Consider the following 23,061-nt stretch of genomic DNA (forward strand, 5'->3'; position numbering starts at 1 on the left):
TCTAATATTATTGAATGTATACTAGAATTTTAGCAAAATATTTTACTATATTTACCCCATATACTTTTATAATATGAAATTTTAGATTAATCCAGTGAGGAATATGATTTATTGAAAAAAAGTCCCAAATTTCTCCTCTATGGCTTTACAAAGTTTTGATTATGGCTTTTAGTTTGATTTTGATAAAATTTGTATTTTGTGAAGAGTCCATGTGATGGCGAAAATAAAATAATATTGTATTTAATATATAAATGTATCTTTCCCATTAGTTCTTTTAGTTGACAATGACAAATTATATATGGTAATCATTATTTTATCAAGACCTCTGGTATTATAAGAATAGATCTGAATATATTTCCCTCAATGATAGACAGCAAATTGGTAAATAATTAATGGTACATTTAGAAGGAAAAAGTTAAGCGTGACTGCATGACATCAAAGTTGATAATCCTTTGTGCGTGTGTTAAAGATATGAGTAATAAACACATGAAAACAAAAAACACTTTAAAATTAAGTACTGTAAGAATATTTATATACAAATATCATGGCTCATTAAGAAAAACATTATTAAAGCATAATGTGAGCAATACATTATATTAGTTCACAGTATAAACACACTTTGAGGAGTAATTTAAGTCAGGAATAATAAAAATATAGATATAATATCAGTTAGCACTATTAATACATATTTTGTTCTGTCATGTTATGAAAATATACATAGATACACCAATTTTTAACATATATATTCACTGATTTAAATAAAAGCTGACAGAGGTAGAATTTGTATCAATGTTCATGATTTTCAGGAACAAATACTTCAAATATATTATTACTGTTCTGTCCTTTAATAAGTCCATACAGCCAACTCATTGAAAGTCATCATTCTGAAAAAGGAGGGGAGGAGAAAGGTGGGTTAAGAGAAAAATGATAAACCAAATTACTCAGTACATCATGAAAAACTGAAATTCAGTAATGTTTTAACTGAAATTATAGTCTCTAATAAAACCTTTGCTTACAATTAAGTTATACTTAAGGATTAAGAAGTACTGTTCTCTACTTGAAAAAGATACCCCCTTCAAACTACTAAATGACATCAAAACACATGTGGACTAAAAGAATGACACACAGCGAAGAGACTGGAATAACAGCATGTGCTAACTGAGAAAAGTCTCTCAAAATAAGATATCATCTAGGTTAAATAAAATTGTATACAAATGTGGAAATTATGTGGACTAAGTCTTAAAATCTTATGGACAGGCAAATATTTTTCAAAATATTTTCACTTTATGTGCTATCTAACCATACTCCCAATTAAAACACACATATTAAAATATGAAAAACCCCACATTGAGAACATTGGGAAAGTAATTATGTTTTCTATACTTAGGAAGACATACTTAAGAAGATATTATCAGATAGTGATAAACCATTAGATCACTATTTTAAAGTGGCATTTTTGGAAATGCTTTTAGTGATATCAATAAATCCTCACAACATTGGGGGGGAATCTACAAACAACAAAACAGAAAAAAAAATAGGATAAAAAACTATCTTGAGTATGATCTCAATTAAATTATACATGTATGTCTATGCATGTGCGATACAATTTATAAATTAAATGCAAGAAGTAAGTATATCAAAATGCGAATTGCTATTTTCTCTGGGTTGTACGATTAAAAGTGATTTTGATTTGTAAATCCATGTTAGTATCAGCATTTTCATACTAGCAACCCAAGTGTCCATGAATTTATAAATGGATAAACAAAATGCGGTCTAGACATACAATGGCATATATTTAGCCTTAAAGGGGAAGGAAGTTCTGAGACAAGTTCCAACACGCATAAGCTCCGAAAATACTACGCTAAGTAAAATAAGCCATTCACAAAAGGATGAACATTGTATGATTCCATTTATATGAAGGGTACAGAGTAGTCAAATTCATAGAGACAAACTGTAATGGTGGTTGTTAGGGGCTGGGGCGATGGAAGAATGGGGAGTTAGTGTTTAATGAGTACAGAGTTACAGCTGGAGAAGATAAAGTTCTGAAGTTGGATAATGGAAATCATTTGTGCACAACAATGTAAATGTACTACTTGCCAGAGAAATTTACACTTAGAAATGGTTAAAATGATAAAAATAATGTTATGTATATTTTCCATATAAAAATATTAAAAAATAGATTGATTTTCTTCTTTATAGTTTTGTTTTTTATGTTTTTTTCAGTGAGCATGTATTAGATACAATAATCAAAAAGTAAAAACCAAATTGGGTTATATATTTTAACTACTAGAGACACTGTAAATATGAGTTAATATGACTATTTCATATTCATTTTTGAGTACTTATGGGGAAATCCCTTAAAATTAGTTTTGGTGACAATATTTAGAAAATATGAATGGAAATGGGTCCAATTAACAACGTCTGGGACTTGCTAATGGCTATATAAGTTTTCTAATCCACATCTACTATGATGTCTATAAAAAAATAGGAAATAACAAGTGTTGAAAAGGATTTGAAAAACTGGAACCCTTACGTTGCTGGTAGAAATCAAAAATGGTATAGCTGTGTGGAAAAAGCTTGTCAGGTACTCAAGAAGTTACACACAGAATTTCCATATGACCCATATGAACCATATGACATCAATGTTCTCAGCAGCATTATTCACAATAGCTAAGTGATGAAAACAACCAAGCGTCCATCAACTGATGAATAAACAAACAAAATGTGGTGTCAACATACAAAGAAATACTCTCCAGGCATAAAAAGGAATGCAGTTCTGAAACATGCTATGACATGGACTGAACCTTGAAAGCATCACCGAAAGTGAAATAAGCCAGACACAAAAGGATAAATGTATGATTTCACTTACATGAAAATCTAAATAGGCAAACTCATAGAGACAGAACAGTAGATTAGAGGTTACCAGGGACTGGGGAAGTGAGGTCAGGGGACTGAAGATTTATTGTTTAGTAGATACAGAGTTTCTGTTTGGGATGATGAAAAAGTTTTAAAAATAGTGGTAGTGGTAGCACAACACTGAGGATTTAAGGCCACTGAGTTTTCACTTACAAATAGTTAAGGTGGCAAAGTTCATGTTATATATATTATTGCAATTAAAAATGTTTTCTAATTCATCACCTCTTTAGAGATTGCTCGGATCTACTATGTTCTGTATCAGTGGTCCTTAAAATATAGTCTGGGGATCCCTGGGAGTCCCCAAGACTCTTTCGGGGGATCTTCGCTCATTATTTCACAGGGGTTCTGTTGCGTTTCCTACAGGCTACATGACATGAAAGGCCAGGTAATAAATATTTCAGATTTCTGTGCCACCCCCGGGTCTCTACCCCAACTACTTAATTCTGCTCTGTAAGAAGCAGTCTCACACAGTGTGTATACCAAAGGGTGTGGCTATGCTCCAAAAAAGCTTAACTTACAAAACCAGGGAGCAGGGTGGATTTGGCCCACAGACCCTAATCTACCACCCCTGATGTAAAATGCAGCTGTGAGTCAGGCGTGAGGAAATGTTTGTGTCACAATTGTGACAAGGCTTCCTAACAAGAAATGGAACCCCCATCTAACCATTCAAATGAATGCAGCAGTTAGAGGTTGTGAAGACTCAGTGGTTGCAGCCAGCACTGAGAAGTGGTGCTCAAAGGGTGAGGGGAACATAAATGTTTTACTCAGGCAAACAAATGCAAAAGCAAAAGCAGAGCAATCAGAAATCATTTAAACGTAGGCCCTTCAGATACCAAGAAACCCTGGGGGCATCTCCATGTTAAGGCAGAGAATGTAACTAATGTTCATAAGGATCCTGAGTCACCAAGGAAACGTTCAATTATCTTCTTATCTCCTATGGGCTTCTATTAAAAGAAGTAAAAAAGTGCAGAATTTTTTAAAAACTGGCTTTGCTATTTCTGTCAATGAGCCTGCATTTTTGTCACCTACCTCTCAAACCCTGGGTCTGACATGCTTCTTTCCCATTTGTTCCTGTTTCCAGTGAGTCTGTATATTCTTTGACTTCCTCAGTCAGATGGGTCCTAGAGCTCTGGAAACTGTTCTGCCATATCTGCTCAAGCTCAAACACTTGCATGTCCAATGACCTGACAAGCACTGAACATGCACGGCCAGTGACCTAACAACTGCACTCTGAAGTATGTACCCAAAAGAAATGCACACATCTGTTCACCAACATACAGGTACTAGAATGTTCTAACTCTTTGTCATAGCCTGAACTAGAAATGCCAGTGCCCATCAACAGAATGAGTAATAGACGTAATGGAATACAATGCAGCAACGAGACTGAGCGATCTGCAAATGCACAGAATACTTGGATGAATCTCACAAACGTATTGTTGAGGCAAAGAAGCCAGAAATATGATTTCATTATTTAAATGTCCAAAGAGAGGCAAAAAAAAAAAAGAAATCTATACTTTTAATAGGACGGTTACTTTTAGAGCAGGGATTATACCAGAAGGGATCCCAAGTGAAATAATGTTTTGTTTCTTCATCTGGGTAAAGGTTGCATAGGTGTGTGTGCCCAGTTGTAAAAATTCACTGAGTTGTATACTAGGACATGACACTTTTCTGTACATATAATTTATTTTTAATATCTGCCCTGGCCAGCTTGCTCATTTGTTAGAGAGGGGTCCTGACATGCCAAGATTGTGCGTTTGATCCCCGGTCAGGGCAAGTACAACAACCAACCAATAAATGTATTGATAAGTAGAACAACAAATTGATGTTTCTGTATCTCTCTCTCTCTCTCTCTCTAAAATCAATTTTTTAAAAATGTGTCCTAGCTTTCAATATTATTATACTATTCATTTCACATCTCTTTCTGGTCTCCTTGTCTCTAGTTTCTACCCTCCCCAATAAAACCCAAATGCAGTTTTGAAGTTAATTTGCCAAGAACAGTTCTTTCACATTAATCCCTCCCTTGCATGCATTCTATGCACAGAAGGACCTTCAATGGCTTCCCCTGACTCATAGAATAAAGCCTACAATCTCTAATTTAGTCTCACATTAAATAATTCTATATATCCCACTCTACCTTCCACACCTTTCTCCCTCATTATTCCCCAGCAACCTGCCATTCTGATCAGATTCAGTCTACTGTGCCACATACATTCCTGTCTATCTTTGTCCCTGGTGTTACATACATACCTTTCTGGCAACTCAGTTTATGTGTTCCGGAGAATGTAAAGAAGACCTCAGGGTAGAACTAAGGGGTGGTGTGGGAAGACCATGTCGACGCATCTCTTGGATTGCTCGTTCTCTGTCAAATAAGACCAAATAAGAGATTATACCAAAAAGGGTTACACAAATATAAGGCGCTGTTATTGTTGTTAATTAAATAACTTCTACTAAATTTAAATCCCATGTCCTTATATGATTTTAAGTGGTAGCTAAAATATTTCAGTTAATGGAACTACACAGTATTATAGACTGTTGGAAGTCCCTCCGAGTACAGACCTCTGAAGCTGCGTGGTTCCTCCGTGCCCCTTCCTTTCCCACCTCTCCTTGCACATAAATCTAGCGCACTTCCTTCTCCCTGCCTCAACACTCCCAAATGTCGGAAGTAATGTTATTTTTGTTATGCTCTCCTCCCCTGTGTCTGTGTCTGTCCCACAAAGCATGGGGACTGCACGGCCACCTCCTTTGTGAGCTATACAGAGTGGCCAAGACTCCATCTGCCTATAGTTATTCAGTATCCTGGGTTTCTACCTAGTTGGGGGGTTCATAAGCTTTTTTTCACTATTATTTCCCCCTAAAGAAAATTTTAAAGATATTTCCCCCAAAACTATCTCCACACTCCATGAAATTTTAATACACAGGTACACTGTTTACATACTGTGGCCCTTTGGAAGGCCATCAATTATTGTAATGTCTAAGGGTTTTTGCTACTCCCTCTCCCCCCAAGAACCAATTTTGTCTCACAGGGTGGAAATATTGCCCCTTTAAGAGTGCATGATCTAGTTGGATGGTAAGAAGAAAAGACACGGTCAAGGTTTTTCAGGGACCTCAGTAAGGAAAAGGGAGAGAAATTAAGGGAGTCTATAACTTTAGGCAATAGAGAGCTTGTTTGACTTGGGATCCTTGAATTGAAAAAATTTAAGTTAACATTAAAAAATGGAAATCATTATATATGTACAGTTTCACATTTTAAGAAACAAGGTCTTCTAAATTACATGAGATTAAAAAACACAATTTCCATGACACTGATGCAATCTCAGGCTTCATTTCCCAATCATAAATATTGAATTCCTAGCAAATTCTGTCTATACCTCAAATAGCATATCACTGATACCAATCGGTAAGAATAAGAGAACTCAAAAATTGACCTAATAAGCAATCTGACTACTATTTGAGAATGAAATCTCAGAAATGTTGATACCTATGGTATTAATATAATAGGAAAGAGAAATGGAAGAAAAGAAACTTGACAGCTGATTTGCAAATTAGACTGATTTTAACTGTTAAAACAGGTCTCATTCCTGATTGTAACACTTGAGGATTAAATTTTTTAACATAATGAAGCAAATGAACTGAAATTTAAGTGAGTATGAAAATTACCAAAGTGTACCCTGACCAGTGCGGCTCAGTTGGTTGGGCCTCAGACTGCAAATCAAAAGGGTCGCTGGTTCAATTCCAGGTCGAGGCACATGCCTGGGTTGCACATTCGGTCCCTAGTTGGGATGCCTACAAGAGGCAGCTGACTGAGGTTTCTCTCCCTCTCTTTCTCCCTCCCTTGCCCTCTCTTTAAAAATAAATAAATAAAGTCTTAAAAAAAATCACAAAGGTGTAGAGAATATATTGTAGAGGTTAGAAGAATAGGCTTTAAAATTGCACAGGCCTGCCTGAATTTCATTCTTAACTCTGCTATTTGTATGACCCCAGTTTCCTACAATACAGGCATAATAATAGATTGTTTTGGACTCTTGTGGAATCCTTACTAGCTTGTTCATTGCTAACTATGTCCTCTGAAATAATGCCCTAATTTTGCCTTGAGAAACACTATGGGAAACATTTAAACAATACTTGCTACTTTATTTACTGTAGGTATATTATCTTCCACAATACTTATTGCCTTTTTAGGAAGAATTACTGAAGAAATTTATTTTAAGCATTAATGCTAAAAAAAAGTTTCCTATTTGTAAGCCACATTAAATCCTTTTTAGACTAGCATAGAAAATAAATAAAAACACTCTCTGATGCCCCCAATTTTTCTTACCGTTCATATCTTTCAGTTGAAATCTGCCTTTTCAGGGCATCATGATCTGTTTGTAACTGTACCACTTTGGCCCGAAGCATGGTGTTCTCCCGGCTTTGACTAGTTCTTAAAAACAAATTTTAAAAGTCAAAGAAATAAAAAACAAGTGCTTTGTTTTGTAGAGTTAAGTGCTATAGATTTTTGTTTTTGTTATTAATAAATACAAAGGAGATAATACTTAAGGAGAAAAAAAAGAGAAGATCCAGACTTTCAACAATAATTCTTTAAACTTCTGGAGCTTCTATCACAAAGTTTTCTTCTTCATGCATCTCACTTATTCAATAAACATTTACTGAGCCTGTAGTGCTAGGCACTGTAGCAATGCTGAAGATAACAAATTTGAATAAGACATGGATTGTAACATCTAGTTGTAAGGTATCTTCATTGGCTTTTTCGTGACTCTTGCCTCAGAAAGAAATACTTCTCTTTTTAAAAATTTATTACTCCAGACCTGGCTTAGTGGGTCAGTTGGTCGGAGTGTCAACCTATGCACCAAAAGGTTGCGGGTTCCATCCCCAGTCAGGGCACATACATAAGTTTCAGGTTCGATCCCAGGTCAGGGCACATATGGGAGACAACCAATAAATGTTTTTCTCTCACACCTCTCTAAAACCAATTTTAAAAAAGCATATTCTTGTGTGAGGATTAAAAACAAAACAAAACAAACCAAAAAAAAAGAAAACATAAAAAGGTTAATTATTCCACTTGTGCTATGTACTGTGGGTTCCCTCTCTTCTTCCAACAAATATGCCTAAAACCTTTCCGTCCTAAAGAGACACCATCGTCAATCTCCTAAAAGGTAATCGATACTCATGAGGGTCAAATTGCATAGCTTTTTTGAAGTGCTTTTCCTAATCCACAGCATGAGACACTGCCAACTGTCCCATGCTTAAATGCTCTCTCCTTGGCTGACTCCTCTCTCCCTTGCTCAAATGTAGGCATTTTTCTAAAGTTCACTCATTGGTTCCCATGGGAACCACCTCTGTGGTGAAGATACACAAACCTACACCTCCAAACATGATATCTCTTCTGAACTAAACCCCTGAACTTCCAAAAGCAGCAGCCACAGAAGGAAAATATTTTGGTTTTATACCACCCTTCAGGCTCCCATTGCCCTCTCCCTCCAAAAGTTGAAAAAAATAGTTTTGACTGCTCCCCCAGTGTTTTTTAATCATTTCCTTTATGCTACAAATCTACAAAAATTTTCTCATATTAAAAATTATTTTTGAGACGCTACTTTCCTCACATAGATTGATTTGATACTTACAATTTGCTTTCTGAAAGGGTTAACTTCTCTTTAAGTAGCTGAATTTCTGTATCCTTCTCATGGGAGGTTAAATGAGAATGAAATTCTTTATCCCTATTTGTAGCCAACAATGATTCAAGGTTTTTAGTTGTATGTCTCTCACTTGACAGTTGTTTTTTTAACACTTCTGATTCAGATTTCACATTTTCTAATTCCACCACAATCTACAGGAAAAACAAAGTAAGATCACTTCAGTACAGTTTTGGACTTCCTCTGAAAAATTATCTGCAGAGCTATAAACACATACATCAGTTCCTTCATTTTGGGTACCAGTTAAAGATTCTGAACCACTTGTTTAAGTATAAGAAAAACCCCTTATTTTCAAAATAATCTTTGCTATTTTTAGTAAGGGCTTATTTGGCTATGAGATCTACTCCAACCTTCAAATAGTTTTCTCTAGTACTACCTTGTCAGGAGAGGCTCATTAACATAAAATTAAAAATAAGGCCACCCTGTCAGCAAGGGGCCCTTCTATTAAACCTGTGTCCTCTGACTACATAGTCAAACAAGTATTTGAGCTTCTCAGTACCTGAAAATGATACTAAATGAGCAGAAATTGAAAACACCAATGTTTAAAAACACACACTGTGTTGTTTAAAGTAATGCTTCAGTTTGGGAATGAGAAGTTTCAGCTAACTAAACTTTTAAGAAATTTAAATACCTTGAGATTTTTATTAGAAAAATATTCCACTTAAGAAGCAGTGAAGTGCTGATTTTCCATTTATGACTTACCTTTAAAGAAAGAAAGTATTGGGATATGCTCCTATTCTATGATGAGAAGACTAATATTCTCCTAAGTATACACCTACTCTAAAAACAGCACCTAATTTCATCACTGTGTTTACCAGAGAAATCTTGGCAAAGAATGTAGTAGTCAAATTTAGTTCTCAAAATTCTGCAGTCTAAAGTAACTACTACAGCCCTGATCAGTGTGGATTAGATGGTTGTGTGACGCCCCACACAGTGAAATGTCACCAGTTCGGTCCCAGTCAGGGCACATGCCCGCGTTGCGGTTCAGAACCCGTCGGGGCACATATGAGAGGCAACCTATCGATGTTTCTGTCTCACACCAATGTTTCTCTCCCTCTTTCTCTCTCTCTTCCCCCTTCTCTAAAAATAAATAAATAAAATCTTAAAGAAAAAAGCAACTACTCCAAGAGGAACAAATATATTAGGTAATGAAATGATATAAAGTAAAATAAAGTAAAATAGAGTAGGGCTCTATAAAAAACAATGTGTTACAACAAGAACTTGTAAGTTCTTACCCTCTCTAATTCGAGGTTTTTAGCATTCAATTGTTGGGTCACAATATCTTTGCCTGAATCAAGCTTAATACAGAGTTCTCTAAGGGATGACAAATCACTGAATACTGCTGCTTTCTCATCCTCTTGATGTCTCAGCTCTTCTTCTAGTCTAGATATGGCTTTTGTCATTGACGAGATCTGAGATTCATAAGCATGATGTGCATTTATGTGCTGAAAATAAAAAAAGAAACAGGTAAAAGTTAAAGTAACCCAGTAATATTAAAGGATTGAATCTGTGCAGCTACAACCTCACTTTATAAAAAGCTAGTCTCAAGAAGTTGCCTGCTATTTAAAGATGGCATATTTAATGTGTAACAAAATTAATTGTGTATAATTATTCATCATGGTAACTAAGTACTTTCTGTATATATTAGAAGATGAAAATTATTGTTATAGGGTGTTGTGAATGACAGATCTTTGAAATCACATTAAATTTTACTTTATAAATTTGTTGTTATAATAATGCCTTTTCAAGAAAAAACATACATACAAGGTGGGGCAAAACTAAGTTTATAGCTGTTCATATGGAAAATAATACAATAATTAATAAATAATAGTACAAGAATAAACTGCACTTTGTGTACTCAGAACTGCAAACCTACTTCTGAATTTCAAAAATGGAGTCTTTTTTAAAACCAAATACCTGGAGTCATATTTAAATTTAATAACACACTACTTTGTAATATATTATGAAATAATGAGTAAAGTTTGAAATACTGATATTTTTTCTTAGAAAAACCTGCAATTTAAATTTCTCACAATTTAAAATTTCAGTGATAAATAAAACTGACTTAAACTCTACTTCTAGAGCTTAGGAAAAAGTCCACACTTGAAAATTCATTGAAATAGGCTCTACTGAAATGAATCAACATTAAAAATCGAATATTGTGTGAGAAGATTTAATAAATGTCCTCAGTGGAAGAGAAGTAAATATCTGGATTTTCCAAATATTAATGAATTAAAAAAATCAAAGGTTTTCCCAAAACGAACTCAATATAAATATGTAAATCAATTTTATATACCATATAACAACATGAACAATGACAAAGAACAAGAGAACTAAAGAAAGTTTCTCCTGATAACTCTTTTGAAGGTTGAGAAGCATGCCTTTAGTTATTATGCTCTTATTAAACAGCTTACAGAAATAGTGTATTAGTTTCCTAGGTCTGCTGCAACAAATTACTGCAAATTATTTGGTGGCTTAAACAATGGAAATTTATTCCCTCACAATTCAGGAGTTAGAAATCTAAAATTCAGATGCCAACAGAGCTGGCGTTCTCTGGAGGTTGTGAGAGAGAGAATTCATTCCTTGGAGTTCCTCGCCTTGTAGACGTATCACTCCAATCTCCGCCTCCATCTTTACCTGGCATTTCCCCTTGTGTCTTCTGTGTTCAGATTTCTCTTGTAAGACAGTGATTTTCAACCTTTTTCATCTCGTGACACACATAAACTAATTAATAAAATTCTGCAGCACACCAAAAAATATATCTTTTGCTGATTGGACAAAAACATAGGTATAATTTTGATTCATTCATACCAGGTGGCCATTGTTGTATTGGCTGTTGTCATTTTTTTGTTTGACAATCTTAGGAAAAAGAGATCAGTGCGTCTGACTAAATAGTCATTTATTGCAATGTTTTAAAAATTCTTGCAGCACACTGGTTGAAAATGCTGTTATAAGGACAAAAGCCATTGGTTATCCTTCCCTAGTCTTGTAGAACCTCATTTTAACCTGATTATAACTGGAAAAAGATTATATTCACAGATACTTGCGGTTAGGACTTGAATATATCGTTGGGGGGACATAGTTCTACCTACTATAGATAATCAGTACTTTCTCTTGAAAAATGAAGACTACAATACCAAAAACACCAAAAAACCAAAAACACTAATAGCCAACTACTCTAAATATATCTAACTTAGGGTCCCTATATTTTAACTGAACTCAAAATTTATTAAGAAATTTTTATTAGACTGTCCTTACGACAAGAGCTTATTTAAATCTGCATAAAAAAATAATAAATGTAGACCTTTATGTTATATCATGTAGAAAAGTTAACTCAAAATGGATCAAAGACCCCAACATAAGAGCTGAAACTTTTAAGTCTTAAAAGAACACAGGGGAAGAGCTTCATTATATTGCACTTAGCAATTATTTCTTGAATATGACAACAAAAATACATGTAACAAGATCAACAATTAGATAAATTGGACTTTATCAAAATTCAAAACTTTTAGAAATCAAAGGATAAAACTGAGTGAAAAGACAAGGCACATATGGGAGAAAACTCAAAAAACACATATCTAATAAGGGATTAATATCTAGATTATACAAATCATTCCTACAACTCAGTAACAAAAAACAACTTGATTTTAAAATGGGCAAAGGATTTGAACTGACATTTCTCCAGAGAACATACATAAATGGCCAACACACAAAAAAATGTTTGATATCACTAATCATTAAGAAAATGCAAGTCAAATCCAAAATGAGATACCACTTTACTCCCATTGGAATGACTATTATAAAAAAACACAGAAAAATAACAGGTGGAGAAACTGAAGTCCTTACATTGCTGGTGAGAATGTAAAATGATGAAGCTCTTGTAGAAAACTGGATAACAGGTCCTCAAAAAATTAAACATTAAATAACCATATGATCCAGTAATTCCACTTCTAGGTATATCCTAAAGAACTGAAATCAAAGACTCAAATAGATATTGTACAACTGTGTTCATAGCAGCATTACTCTCAATGATCGAAGATGGAAACAACCAAATGTCCATTGACGGATGGATAAACAAAATGTGGTTTCCACATACAATGAAATATTATTATTCAGCCTTAAAAAGAAATGAAATTCTGACACAAGCTATGACATGGATGAACTTGAGGTTAAGTGAATCTTAGGGCCAAGTAAAATAAACCAGTCACAAAAAAACAAATATTGTATGGTTCTACTTATCACAGGTACATAAGAGTTGTCACATGTGTGGAGAGAGAAAGTAGAACGGTGGTTGGCAGAAGCTGGGGGTGTGGAGAACGGGGAGTTAGTGTTCACTGGTAGTGTTTTGGTTGAGGGGAGATGAAAACCTTCTGGAAACAGATGGTGGTGATAATTGCACAATAATGTAAATGTAGTAATAGCCACAGACCTGTACGCTTAAAAATGGATAAAATAGTAAATGTCATGTTAGGCATATTTTACTACAATAAAAAAAGTAATGGGGCTCGTAAGCAAATTATCAGAATTAATGACAAAAGATTACCATTAAACTTCATTTTACCAATGCTTAACCCTCATTTCATATAAAGTACCTTTGAATGCTTTCTGTTCTGTTAAAGTCTTCACAAGACAAACAAATATATTACCTCCTGAATTTCTTTTTCTAATAGCTCCACTCTTTCACGAAGGTGTCTCCTCTCCGTGTCAATAGAAAGAAGTTCCAGCCGAACAGAGCTGCTTTCTCCCTCAGCTTGATGGGCTTTGACCTCCCAGTCTTCAGCACGGTTATGAAGCATCTGAAATCTATCTAATAAATCTTGATTTTCTTGTTCCTGGTTTAAGCACAGTTAAATTGTTTCAAAATTAGTAACTCTCACTTACTGGAACACCTATATCAGAAACATATACACACATTGTGATTTTTGTTTTAATTTAGGAAGCATGAGCTATATCTGTGCAGACACTAAACTAAGTAAGCTATGTGGGGCAATATAAAGAGATAGTCCTCCAATCTCACTTGTTAATAATAGAGGAGGCAGAATAATTAATACAAAACAGTAAAAAAAAAAAAAATCAGTCTTACATCCAACCTAAACAATGTTTTTTACCTTAGTGGCCATTAAGCTCTCCCATCGTGACACCTCAGTTATGTAATTATGAACTCTACTCTTCATTTCTTCTTTTTCTTGCACTGCTGCTTCCAATTCCAACGAGATTTCCTATAAATCAGAAAATTGAAGGCAAATATAAAATGAACATAGCACCTAATGAGTCTATTTCTATTCAAACAGCTACTTTTGAATTTGGGGAACAAGAGAGGGTGGAAAAAAAGAAAACTGTTCCTAAGTGTTACTTGCACATATTTTTCCTAATTTTGACTCTTTTTTGTTTTTATTCCTCACCTGAGGACACACCCACTGATTTTAGATGTGTGGAAGGGAGGGAGAGAAAGAAAGAGAGAAACATTGATTGGTTGCTTCCTGAAAGCGCCCTGACCATGACCAAACCCCCAACCCAGGCACGTATCCTGATGGGGAATTGAACCCTTGATGCTCCAACCAACTGAGCCATACCAGCTAGGGCTGATCTTGACTTTTTAAGCAAATATTGCCACACATCTTCCACAATAGTCTTAACCATATATCTGGCTCAAGTGTTGGCATTTTTAGAAATTCATATATCAGCAATATGCTTTATACAGACTAATGTTGAAAGTAACTTTTTTTTTTTTTTAAAGAAAGAACATTTAAAATAGGAAAATTATTGGTCTTCTGTATATCAGCACAAACTAATAACTTTAAGTATCTGACATTTTAAAATATTCATTAATTAGCCCTGAATGGGTGGCTCAGTTGGTTGAAGTGTTGTCCCATATACCCAAAGGTTGTAGGTTTGATTTCCCATCAGGGCACATAACTAGGTAGTGGGTTTGATCTCTGGTTGGGGCGCAGACGGGAAGCAACTGATTAACGTTTCTCTCTCGCATCAATGTTTCTCTCTCTTTCCCTTTATTTCTCTAAACTCAATAAACATATCTTCAGGTAAGAATTAAAAAAATACATACACACACACACACACACATTAGTTCATTTACTTACTACCCTCAGTAAATTAAGCCACTGGAAAAGTAAGTACGAATAATTAGTCTAACGTGGGTCTTTAAAACATAGGAACTTTGCCCTGGAAGTGATGCTGAGGTCCTCACCCAGTAGGGTGACAATTTCTGCCATAGGGTACCATGCTACCAGCTTTAGGCGTCCTTACAATAAAGACCAAAATGGTAAGGGGACCACAGTTGTATCCATTAGATACCCTATAATATACAGTGGCATTCTAAACTAAATTTTTAAATACCTGTAAAAACACCATATCCTTTCAGAATTATTTTTGTTGTTATTATTAAAATAAAAAGAATTTAGAGTTTAAAATTTAACTAAGAATATACTGTAACACTGTACATTATAAAACTATCAAAGTTTATGCATTAAACTCATACTTGATTTTCTCTTGCCATTGTAGCCAGATCATCCTGTAATCTTCTATTTTCCTTAAAAGATATTTCTTTAGCTCTTCCTACTTCATTAAGTTCTTTGTTAGTTGCATCAAGCTGGTGCTGGAGGCTGCTTAGCTCACGGTCCCGATTAGTGAGTGTTTCCTTTAGCTGGCTGTTACATGAATAATGTAAAAGTAAAAAAGGGAAGCTTTGGGGAAAATTTAGTTCATTTAAAAGAAAACTGTTCATGGATAACAGTGTGGTAATTGCAGGGGGGAGGAGGATGGGTAGAGGTATGGGGGAGATAAATGGTGATGGAAAATAAAAACTGTTGCACTCTGAATTAAGTATACTAAGATTACAAGAAATTATAACTACTGCATTAAGACACCGATTAATTAGGTAAAGCAGACATTTTATCTCTCTACCAATCATTATGAACAAATAAAGTCATAAAACAAATTTATTATTCTAAAAGTCAAGTAAAAACAGAAGACACTCAAGTATTAAAGAGATTTATTTGGCAAATAATAGAATAACAACAGATTCTATTGGCAAATATCTATTTAGTGTTTAAGTTCCTACTATTACATAATATCAAAGGGTATACAGAATAAATGTCATTAGTAACTTTTGTCTCAAAGTAAAGAGACTAGACATAAAATGTAAAGTTTTGTTCAAGATAGGTTTAGATGTAGAATAAATTCAAGACTGGCTACTACTAATCTAAATTTTAATAATTAGTGCCTGCATAGGGTAGTTACAATAGAAACAAAGAGCAAGAAAGTATGTAAAAGAATAATTAATAAGACATAAGTGTTTAGATGTGGATGATAGAAGATGGCAGAAAGCTAAAGAAAATAACATTTTCATGCAGAAGACTGAGAAAATAATGCTGTTGCCACTGGCAAAAATAGAAAAATTGAAAACAGAAATTAAACTATTGACAGATGCTATTTAAGTAAAGCTCCATTCACTGGAAATTTCTAAAAACTAAGTTGTATTACATTGATTACTTACTTCAGAGAAGATTCATACTCTGAGAACGTTATCTTCATTTGAGCAATAGCTTTTTCCTGTAGAAGTTAGAAATATGTAACATTCCAAACAATTCATATAGGAATGTCTTTAGTTGAATTTATATAATTTATTACATTTATTCAATTCAAATCCTATTATATAACTTACGCTATAAATAAAAGCTTCACATACTGGCATGCTTCTACTCACTCTAAGAACTTACATGGTTTCCTTGAGTTTGCTGTAATAACATCTGATAAAATTACATTCTAGAAACAGAACTTTTAAAGATCTAAACTACTGAGGTAAAATGAAATTGAAACATATTAGAAGATGTGGCCTAGATCTTTATTTGTACATGGTAATAAGAACTGCATATATGAAACAGAGAATGAAATAACCTTTCCTGTTCAGATGCTGGATAACAATATATAAGTCACGTACTTTATTAGCAAGGTTTTCTTGCAAGCTTGCAATCTGTTCTGTCTTCTCATCTACAGCGTCCTGAAGAAAGTCTTTTTCTTTATCAATAACACCAATGGTCTTTTTCATCACATGGGCCTCTTGATCCTGTGAAGTCATCTTAAGGTGTAGTTTACCTAAAAGTGAACAGAAATGTTTGTTAGCCAAAGTAAATTAGGATTAGCAGAAACAAAATTTAAAAACAGTTACCTATATTTTCCTCCAGTATTTTAATTTGTGCTTGGGCTGATTCAAGTTCATCTCTTTTTATGGAAAGTCGGTGCTGATAATCATCAAGAGACTGCTGTAGCTGCTCATTTACTATCCTAGAGAATCAGTGGACAAAAACAAATGGTATTCTTTATCTCTGCTAGAAATAATTTTCAACAAGTGAATGATCTCAAAAAATAAGTTTTCTTATTTTTAAAGTTTCTTTTATTTCTTAGTTTAAAGCTCTTCCAGTATAATCAATGGCATTATATTATATATTATTTCTTGTCGTCCACCATCCTTCTTCAAAATTGTTCATCTTCCTAAAAATAATATAGTATAAAAATCAAATTAATTGTATTCTCCTTTCTAGAGGCTTCCTGGTAGCTTTACAGCTCCTCCCAGTTTCCTAATACCAACCCTCCTTCTCTTAAAATCTATTCCCAGCAGTGGAGGCAAAAAGAAGTCCATTTTTACAGTGTGGCTGGGCACTTCAGAGAGTTATCCTTAACTCCTGACCATCTAGACCAGTGAGCTTTTAATTTTGCTTCTTTTTCTGACTTTTTTGGTGCATAATCAATGGGAGGTCATAGTAAACTGGGAAAGTAAGCATTTATTATAATGTAATAAGAATTTAAGACTAAAGATTGGTTTCAAGGAGAAAAAGAAAAGATGGACAGGGGAAATAAAGACAATTTCAGAGTAATCTCTTACTAATTAATAAGATTATTTTATTTTTGAGACGTAACAAGAACTTGCTCTCCTGTCATCTAGAGACTTTGGACTGCTTTTAGCCTTGACCTATGAGTTCATGAGTTCTTAACCCTGACTTAACGGAAAGACAAAGCTTTCACCTAGGCTATTTATTGGGAATGCCCACAGGTTCCCTTTAGGGTTTGTCTGAGGAAAGGACAGGGAAGAAGATACCAAGGGTGGCTTAGCTTAGAATTGCCTAAAGGGGAGGTTTGGATCCTGAAACCTCTAGTAAGATGGGACAGCTCCATGAGAATGAAGTTTTACTGGCAATACTGAGGGGTCTGAAAGACAAAAGACACGACACTGGTTGCTCTCATAGCAAGTTAACAAAGACCCAGAGGTGGGGAGGAAAGTCAAGTTGAGGATGACTTCTTTAGAGTTGCACAACCAAAAAGAATCCAGCTAGTAAGATTCTATGTTCAAGAAATCATATTTCATAAAATGATCTTGAGTCCAGGTGACTATGTATTCAAGCTGTATTTAAAGGCTGTAGCTACTGCTCTGAGGAATATAACCACAGGATATATTCACTGTATTGATATTTTATATATATTAGCTCATTTATTTCTAGAGCAGTTCCTTAATTAGAACTATTATCCCAATTTTATAGAAACAAATAATAAACTTTCCAAGGTGACAAAGCAAAGAAAAAATGTAAATCCAGGCTAGTAGAATTTGATGTTGATGTTTTTCTACTACATCACATTCCCTTCTATGAAGAATACGCGGAGACCAACATCCTCTAAGTGGAAGGGAAAATGTCTGCCAGTAAAATATACAGAGTTCTTTCATAAACAGAATGGCCCCCAGGGTCCCAAGTAGTTGGCTGTGCTTGAAATCTTAAGTAGAAACGCAAACTTCTACTTTACATCTAAATTCATTAGCAAGGTTAATTCCTAATGAAAGTAGGGTTGATAAAGTCGCATGCTGACTGATTATACATATAAAGGAGGTCCTTGGTGAGTCCTAAAAATAGCTTTGTCTTTTCACATTCTAGTGTAGAGAGGGAGGTGACAACAGAAATTTCTATACCAGACCTTGGACATAACTTTTCTCACATAAATATTGCTGCTAATATAAAGGTCTTCTTCTTTTTTTTTTTATAGGTCTTCTTAATAAAAGAATTGAGGTATGGTATAAAGTTCATCATGAAGAACAACTGAGTGACTATCATATTATTTGTTCATCATGGTGTCTGGAAAGAAAATTTTGAGAATTTTTTTAAAATTTAAATTTATTGGGGTGATGCTCTGACCAGTGTGGCTCAGTTGGTTAGGTGTCATCCTGCAAAGCGAATGGTTGCAGGCTCAATTCCAGATCGGAGCACATGCCTGGGTTGCAGGTTCAGTCCCTGGTAGTGGTGCCTACAAGAGGCAACCAGTTGATGTTTCTCACATCAATGTTTTTCTCCCTCTCTCTTCCTCTCTTCCCCTCTCTCTAAAAATAAAACCTTTAAAAAATTTTATCAGGGTGACATTGTTTAGTGAGATCATATAGGTTTCAAGTATACATTTCTATGATATATGATCTGTATAGTGCACTGTGTGCCCTCTATCCAAAGTCAAGCCATCTTCCAAGAGAACCTTTCAAGAACTATGTTATTAGGAAAACTGAAGTAATTTCTTAGCTTTGAAAGTGCTATAAACATAGCAAAGGAAAGTGATGACTTCCCACCAAAAAGTAAATCAATAAAACTTAGAATCAAAGTTCTAGCTCTCTACTACCCATGCCTCTGAGCCTCAAATTCCTCAGTTATAACACATTACATTACATGGTGGTATGCATGTTTTCATTTTAGGGGGCAAAGTAATTACTTCCCTTTGTAATGGATAACATCTTAAAGGACCCTTTATTCATAAAAAGTGTTCAAGTTCTAAAATGGAGCTGAAGCTCCATCTAAGAGTAGTAGGCTAGGAATTTTAATGTCCTATTAGAGGAAACAGAGACTGATATGGTACCCCTGCTTTATTTTAGATGTCTGTAAAAGTCTATAGTTATGGCCCACCACTAACGGAAAAGCTACTGTGTTACTGATACCTACTGCCATAGTATTAACCCAAAAGAGAGTTGATAAGCCCTTTCATGGAAAATCTGCTAATATATTTATTTCATCCTGGATTAAGTATATAACCCTCTAGTTTTGAAGAATGTTCATAGATAACTAAAGACTAAGATGAACTGAAAACCATCTGAAGCTATTTTCAACTGCAAGAATCTAAATGTTTAGAGACTCATAGCTAGCAATTGGGAGGATTAACTGAGTAAAGTTGGTTGTCTAACTGGGCTGGAAATTATTTATTCTCAAGCAGGTGTTGGCAAACTATGGTCTGCTACCAATTTCTGTGAAACCTAAGAGCCAGGAATGGGTTTTACATGTTTAAATGATTGAAAAAATTATAATAGAAGATTAATATTTTGTGACATAAAAATTATATGAAGTTAAAATTTTAGTGTCCATAAAGTTGTATTGAATCATAACCACACTCCTTTGTTTATACATGGTCTATAGCTGTTTCTGCCCTACAAGGCAGGATTGAGCATGTGCAACAGAGACTACCTGGCCTGCAACTCTAAAATACTCAGTCTGTTCTTTTACAGAGAGTTTACTGACCCCAGCTCCAGAGGATGGCTAGCATCCTCTGAGGGGTTAAGACCATCTTTTCTGGGTAGAGTGAAGTTGCTTTACAGCATTTTTTGCTATAAAGATTTGATTTGGGACATAAAATGCCAGGTCACATTAAATGCTAAAATTCTAGGAAGACAACAGTCATTTGTTTAACTTCAATAGGTGGTTGTAAAGTGGGATTTTGTATTATGTCCTCTGGCGCAGCACCAAAAGACCAGACCCAAAACCCTCTATTTGGACAATTAGACACTATGCTTGATATAGCCTGCTTGGTGGAAAAGAAAAAACCCAGAAAAAAGTCTTTCTCAAAAAGAAAAGACTGTTTGGTGGCACTGAAATTTGGTGAGAAATGCCTGACTCAGGAAGGGAAAGAGAAGATGGGTCCACCAAGTGGATGGAAAGGAATATATGATTCATCTGAGTATCAGCTTCTTAAATGCCTTCAAGTCAAGGGAAAGAGAATTTGATGTGATTAAAGATCTCTATTAACCATACTGAAAGTGGCATGAGGTTTGAATAATGTGGCTTTGCTTCCGTTGAGTGCTTGGTATTATGGTTTGTATTGAGTTTGGCTCTGGCTTTGGACTTGATGACTTAAACTCATGGTTCTACCAACGTATACTGATATGGAGAACACGGATGACACACTTGCCTCATAAGCAAGGTAAGTCCGATTTTTCTGCCAGAGTGAAACAAAGTTACAGAATCACCCTGAGGTGAGGGAAGCAGCAGATGGAGCTCATGAGAGAAAAGGGCATTAGTGTAACACAGAAAACAGCCAAGGAGCTGAAGGCCAGGGCATCCAGGAGACAGCACTGAGAGCCTGCCTACATGCCTGAGACCCTGAAGGGCCTCCTGTGAGGACAGGAAAGGAGAGTGTGGCTCTGGTCTGAAAGAAGAAAAGCAAAATGGATTAAATGCCAGATCCAGTTAGCTGCTGGACAAAAAGGAAAAGGGTAGACTAGTAATTCTGTGGGTCAGAAATACACCATGGTACCTGTCCTTTGGAGTTGAATAGACATGAACCAGGAGACGTGGGGCTGGTCCATTCAGTTGGCTCTCCTTCACAGGATGTATGTAATGCTTGCGAAATAAGGAAAAAAGAAAAGCGAGAAGGGAGAAAAGCAGCTTCTACTTTAGTTCTGATGTTTATTTTACTACATATTTTTGCAGTTCTCAGTATTTATAATATGTTAGATCCATGTCATTTTTTGCTCATTTCTTCTTATCCTTGAGTTTTTAATTCTAGGGAATTTCTTGAGTTTGTTTTCTATTTTGGAAACTCAGTTTTCTGATGACATAGCCATTCTGTTCACTAGCACTTTCAGTTTTAGTTTATGAATCTTTTTCTCTAATCATTACTACAATCCTTTCTGATCTCAACTTATGACTACTTCATGACTGATTTAGTTTCACATATGAAATGTCATGTTGACATCTGAAGATCTTTTCCTATTTCTTATTGCAAATGTGTTTAGAGAGCAATATTTCCTCCGATTCTTCAGAGTGATGTCCTTCTTCTGACTTTCAGATCTTTTCCTATCGCAGCTGCTCAGTCCAGAAAAAACCCAATTTTGTTGGCTTTTTGTTTTTCGTCAGGCTTCTGTATTCTAAATTGATTAATGGTTAACCAACACAATATCCTAAGGTAAACATTCTGCATTATTGTATATTTTTCTCATTTCCATATAAATCATCCACTCCTGCTGAATTTATTTAAGAAATGTTCCCTAAATTTGGCATCTGTTCTCCAAACTCACTGCCATCGCTTCAGTCCAGACACACGGTCTCTATTGTCTGTCACCCACTTCTTAAGACTCCAAGTCCATCTTTCCTAGTTCTGCCAGAATTCACTTTTTAAAAAGCATGCTACTCACATCAGCCCCTGGGTTAAAAATTTGTTTGTTCTATATGTTTATAAGGTAAAATCCAGACACCCGTGGTAATCATACCAACCCCTTCATAACCTTTCTCCAACCTGCAGATACAGCCTATCTTTTCATACTGACCTTCTTACTATTTTTCAGATACATCACCTTTTTATAGACTCTGTATAAAAATACTCTGATTTTACATTTCTTTGAAAGAAGAAAGAGAAGAACAATGATATAGGTAGCGAAAAATTCGGTAATTTTTAGCAATCCTATGCTGAAATATATGTTAGGGGGATTTTTGAAAGAGGTAGGTATAAAAACTTGCTGGCAATCATATCAGTCTCAGAAAGTCTTTAAAAATACAGATACTCAAAATCTACCCAGATTCATTCGGTAAATAAGAACCTCCAGAGATCAGACCCTAAAATCTGTACTTTTCAAAAGCTCCCCAGATGATTCCACTGCAAGGCCAACTTGGGGGACTACTGCTCAAAGGCCTAGTTCAAAAATGCCACCACATCGAACCTTACAGAGCCACAACCTGTTCCCAGAGGTGAAATAACAAAACATTCGATAAACTTACCTAAGGGAGTTCATCTCCGTTTTCTGAAAAGATGAGTCACCAGCCACATGGCTGAGTTTATGAGCTTGGAGTTTTGCTTTGTTCTCTAATGACTCCATTGATTCTTTCATTATTAACAGTTCAGACTTTAATTCAGAGTTTTCATTTTCAAGCTATAATTTAAATTTTAAAAATTAATAGGTATATAGCTCAGTTTATTTTTTCTTAAGCATATTTTAATAACATTTTTGAAAGGTAACTAAAGAAATAAATCTAAATTTACTTAAGTCTTTTAAAAGTCATACATACACTTTAGGTTCTACAGGTTAGAGTAGGCATATACATTTACCTTTCCTTTTCAATATCACTGAAATGAAAGAAGACACCAAAAAAGCAAGAAAGGAAAAAAAGAAAATAATACATCCATAACAACAATAAAAATAGAAAGGGAA

At 34.9% G+C, this 23,061-nt stretch overlaps 1 protein-coding gene across 1 annotated transcript in view; it reads right to left on the reverse strand.

Annotated features, from left to right (window-relative positions):
• Positions 1–329: 329 nt before the first annotated feature.
• Positions 330–23,061, reverse strand: part of CEP135 (centrosomal protein 135) — a 63,284-nt gene continuing 40,552 nt past the window's right edge. Inside the window, exons 15-26 of the mRNA XM_090268160.1 lie at positions 22,631–22,782; positions 16,792–16,907; positions 16,564–16,718; positions 16,120–16,175; positions 15,103–15,271; positions 13,715–13,825; positions 13,253–13,438; positions 9,842–10,051; positions 8,538–8,740; positions 7,232–7,336; positions 5,164–5,275; positions 330–884 (exon numbers count right to left, since the gene is read on the reverse strand). Coding sequence (XP_090124286.1) covers positions 5,176–5,275; positions 7,232–7,336; positions 8,538–8,740; positions 9,842–10,051; positions 13,253–13,438; positions 13,715–13,825; positions 15,103–15,271; positions 16,120–16,175; positions 16,564–16,718; positions 16,792–16,907; positions 22,631–22,782 — 1,563 coding nt within the window. The 3' untranslated portion in view covers positions 330–884; positions 5,164–5,175. The remainder of the gene's footprint in view (positions 885–5,163; positions 5,276–7,231; positions 7,337–8,537; positions 8,741–9,841; positions 10,052–13,252; positions 13,439–13,714; positions 13,826–15,102; positions 15,272–16,119; positions 16,176–16,563; positions 16,719–16,791; positions 16,908–22,630; positions 22,783–23,061) is intronic.

The sequence above is a fragment of the Furipterus horrens genome, unplaced genomic scaffold (genome assembly GCF_987537825.1).
Source record: "Furipterus horrens unplaced genomic scaffold, mFurHor1.1.pri manual_scaffold_2, whole genome shotgun sequence".
In the NCBI taxonomy this organism is placed as follows: Eukaryota; Metazoa; Chordata; class Mammalia; order Chiroptera; family Furipteridae; genus Furipterus; species Furipterus horrens.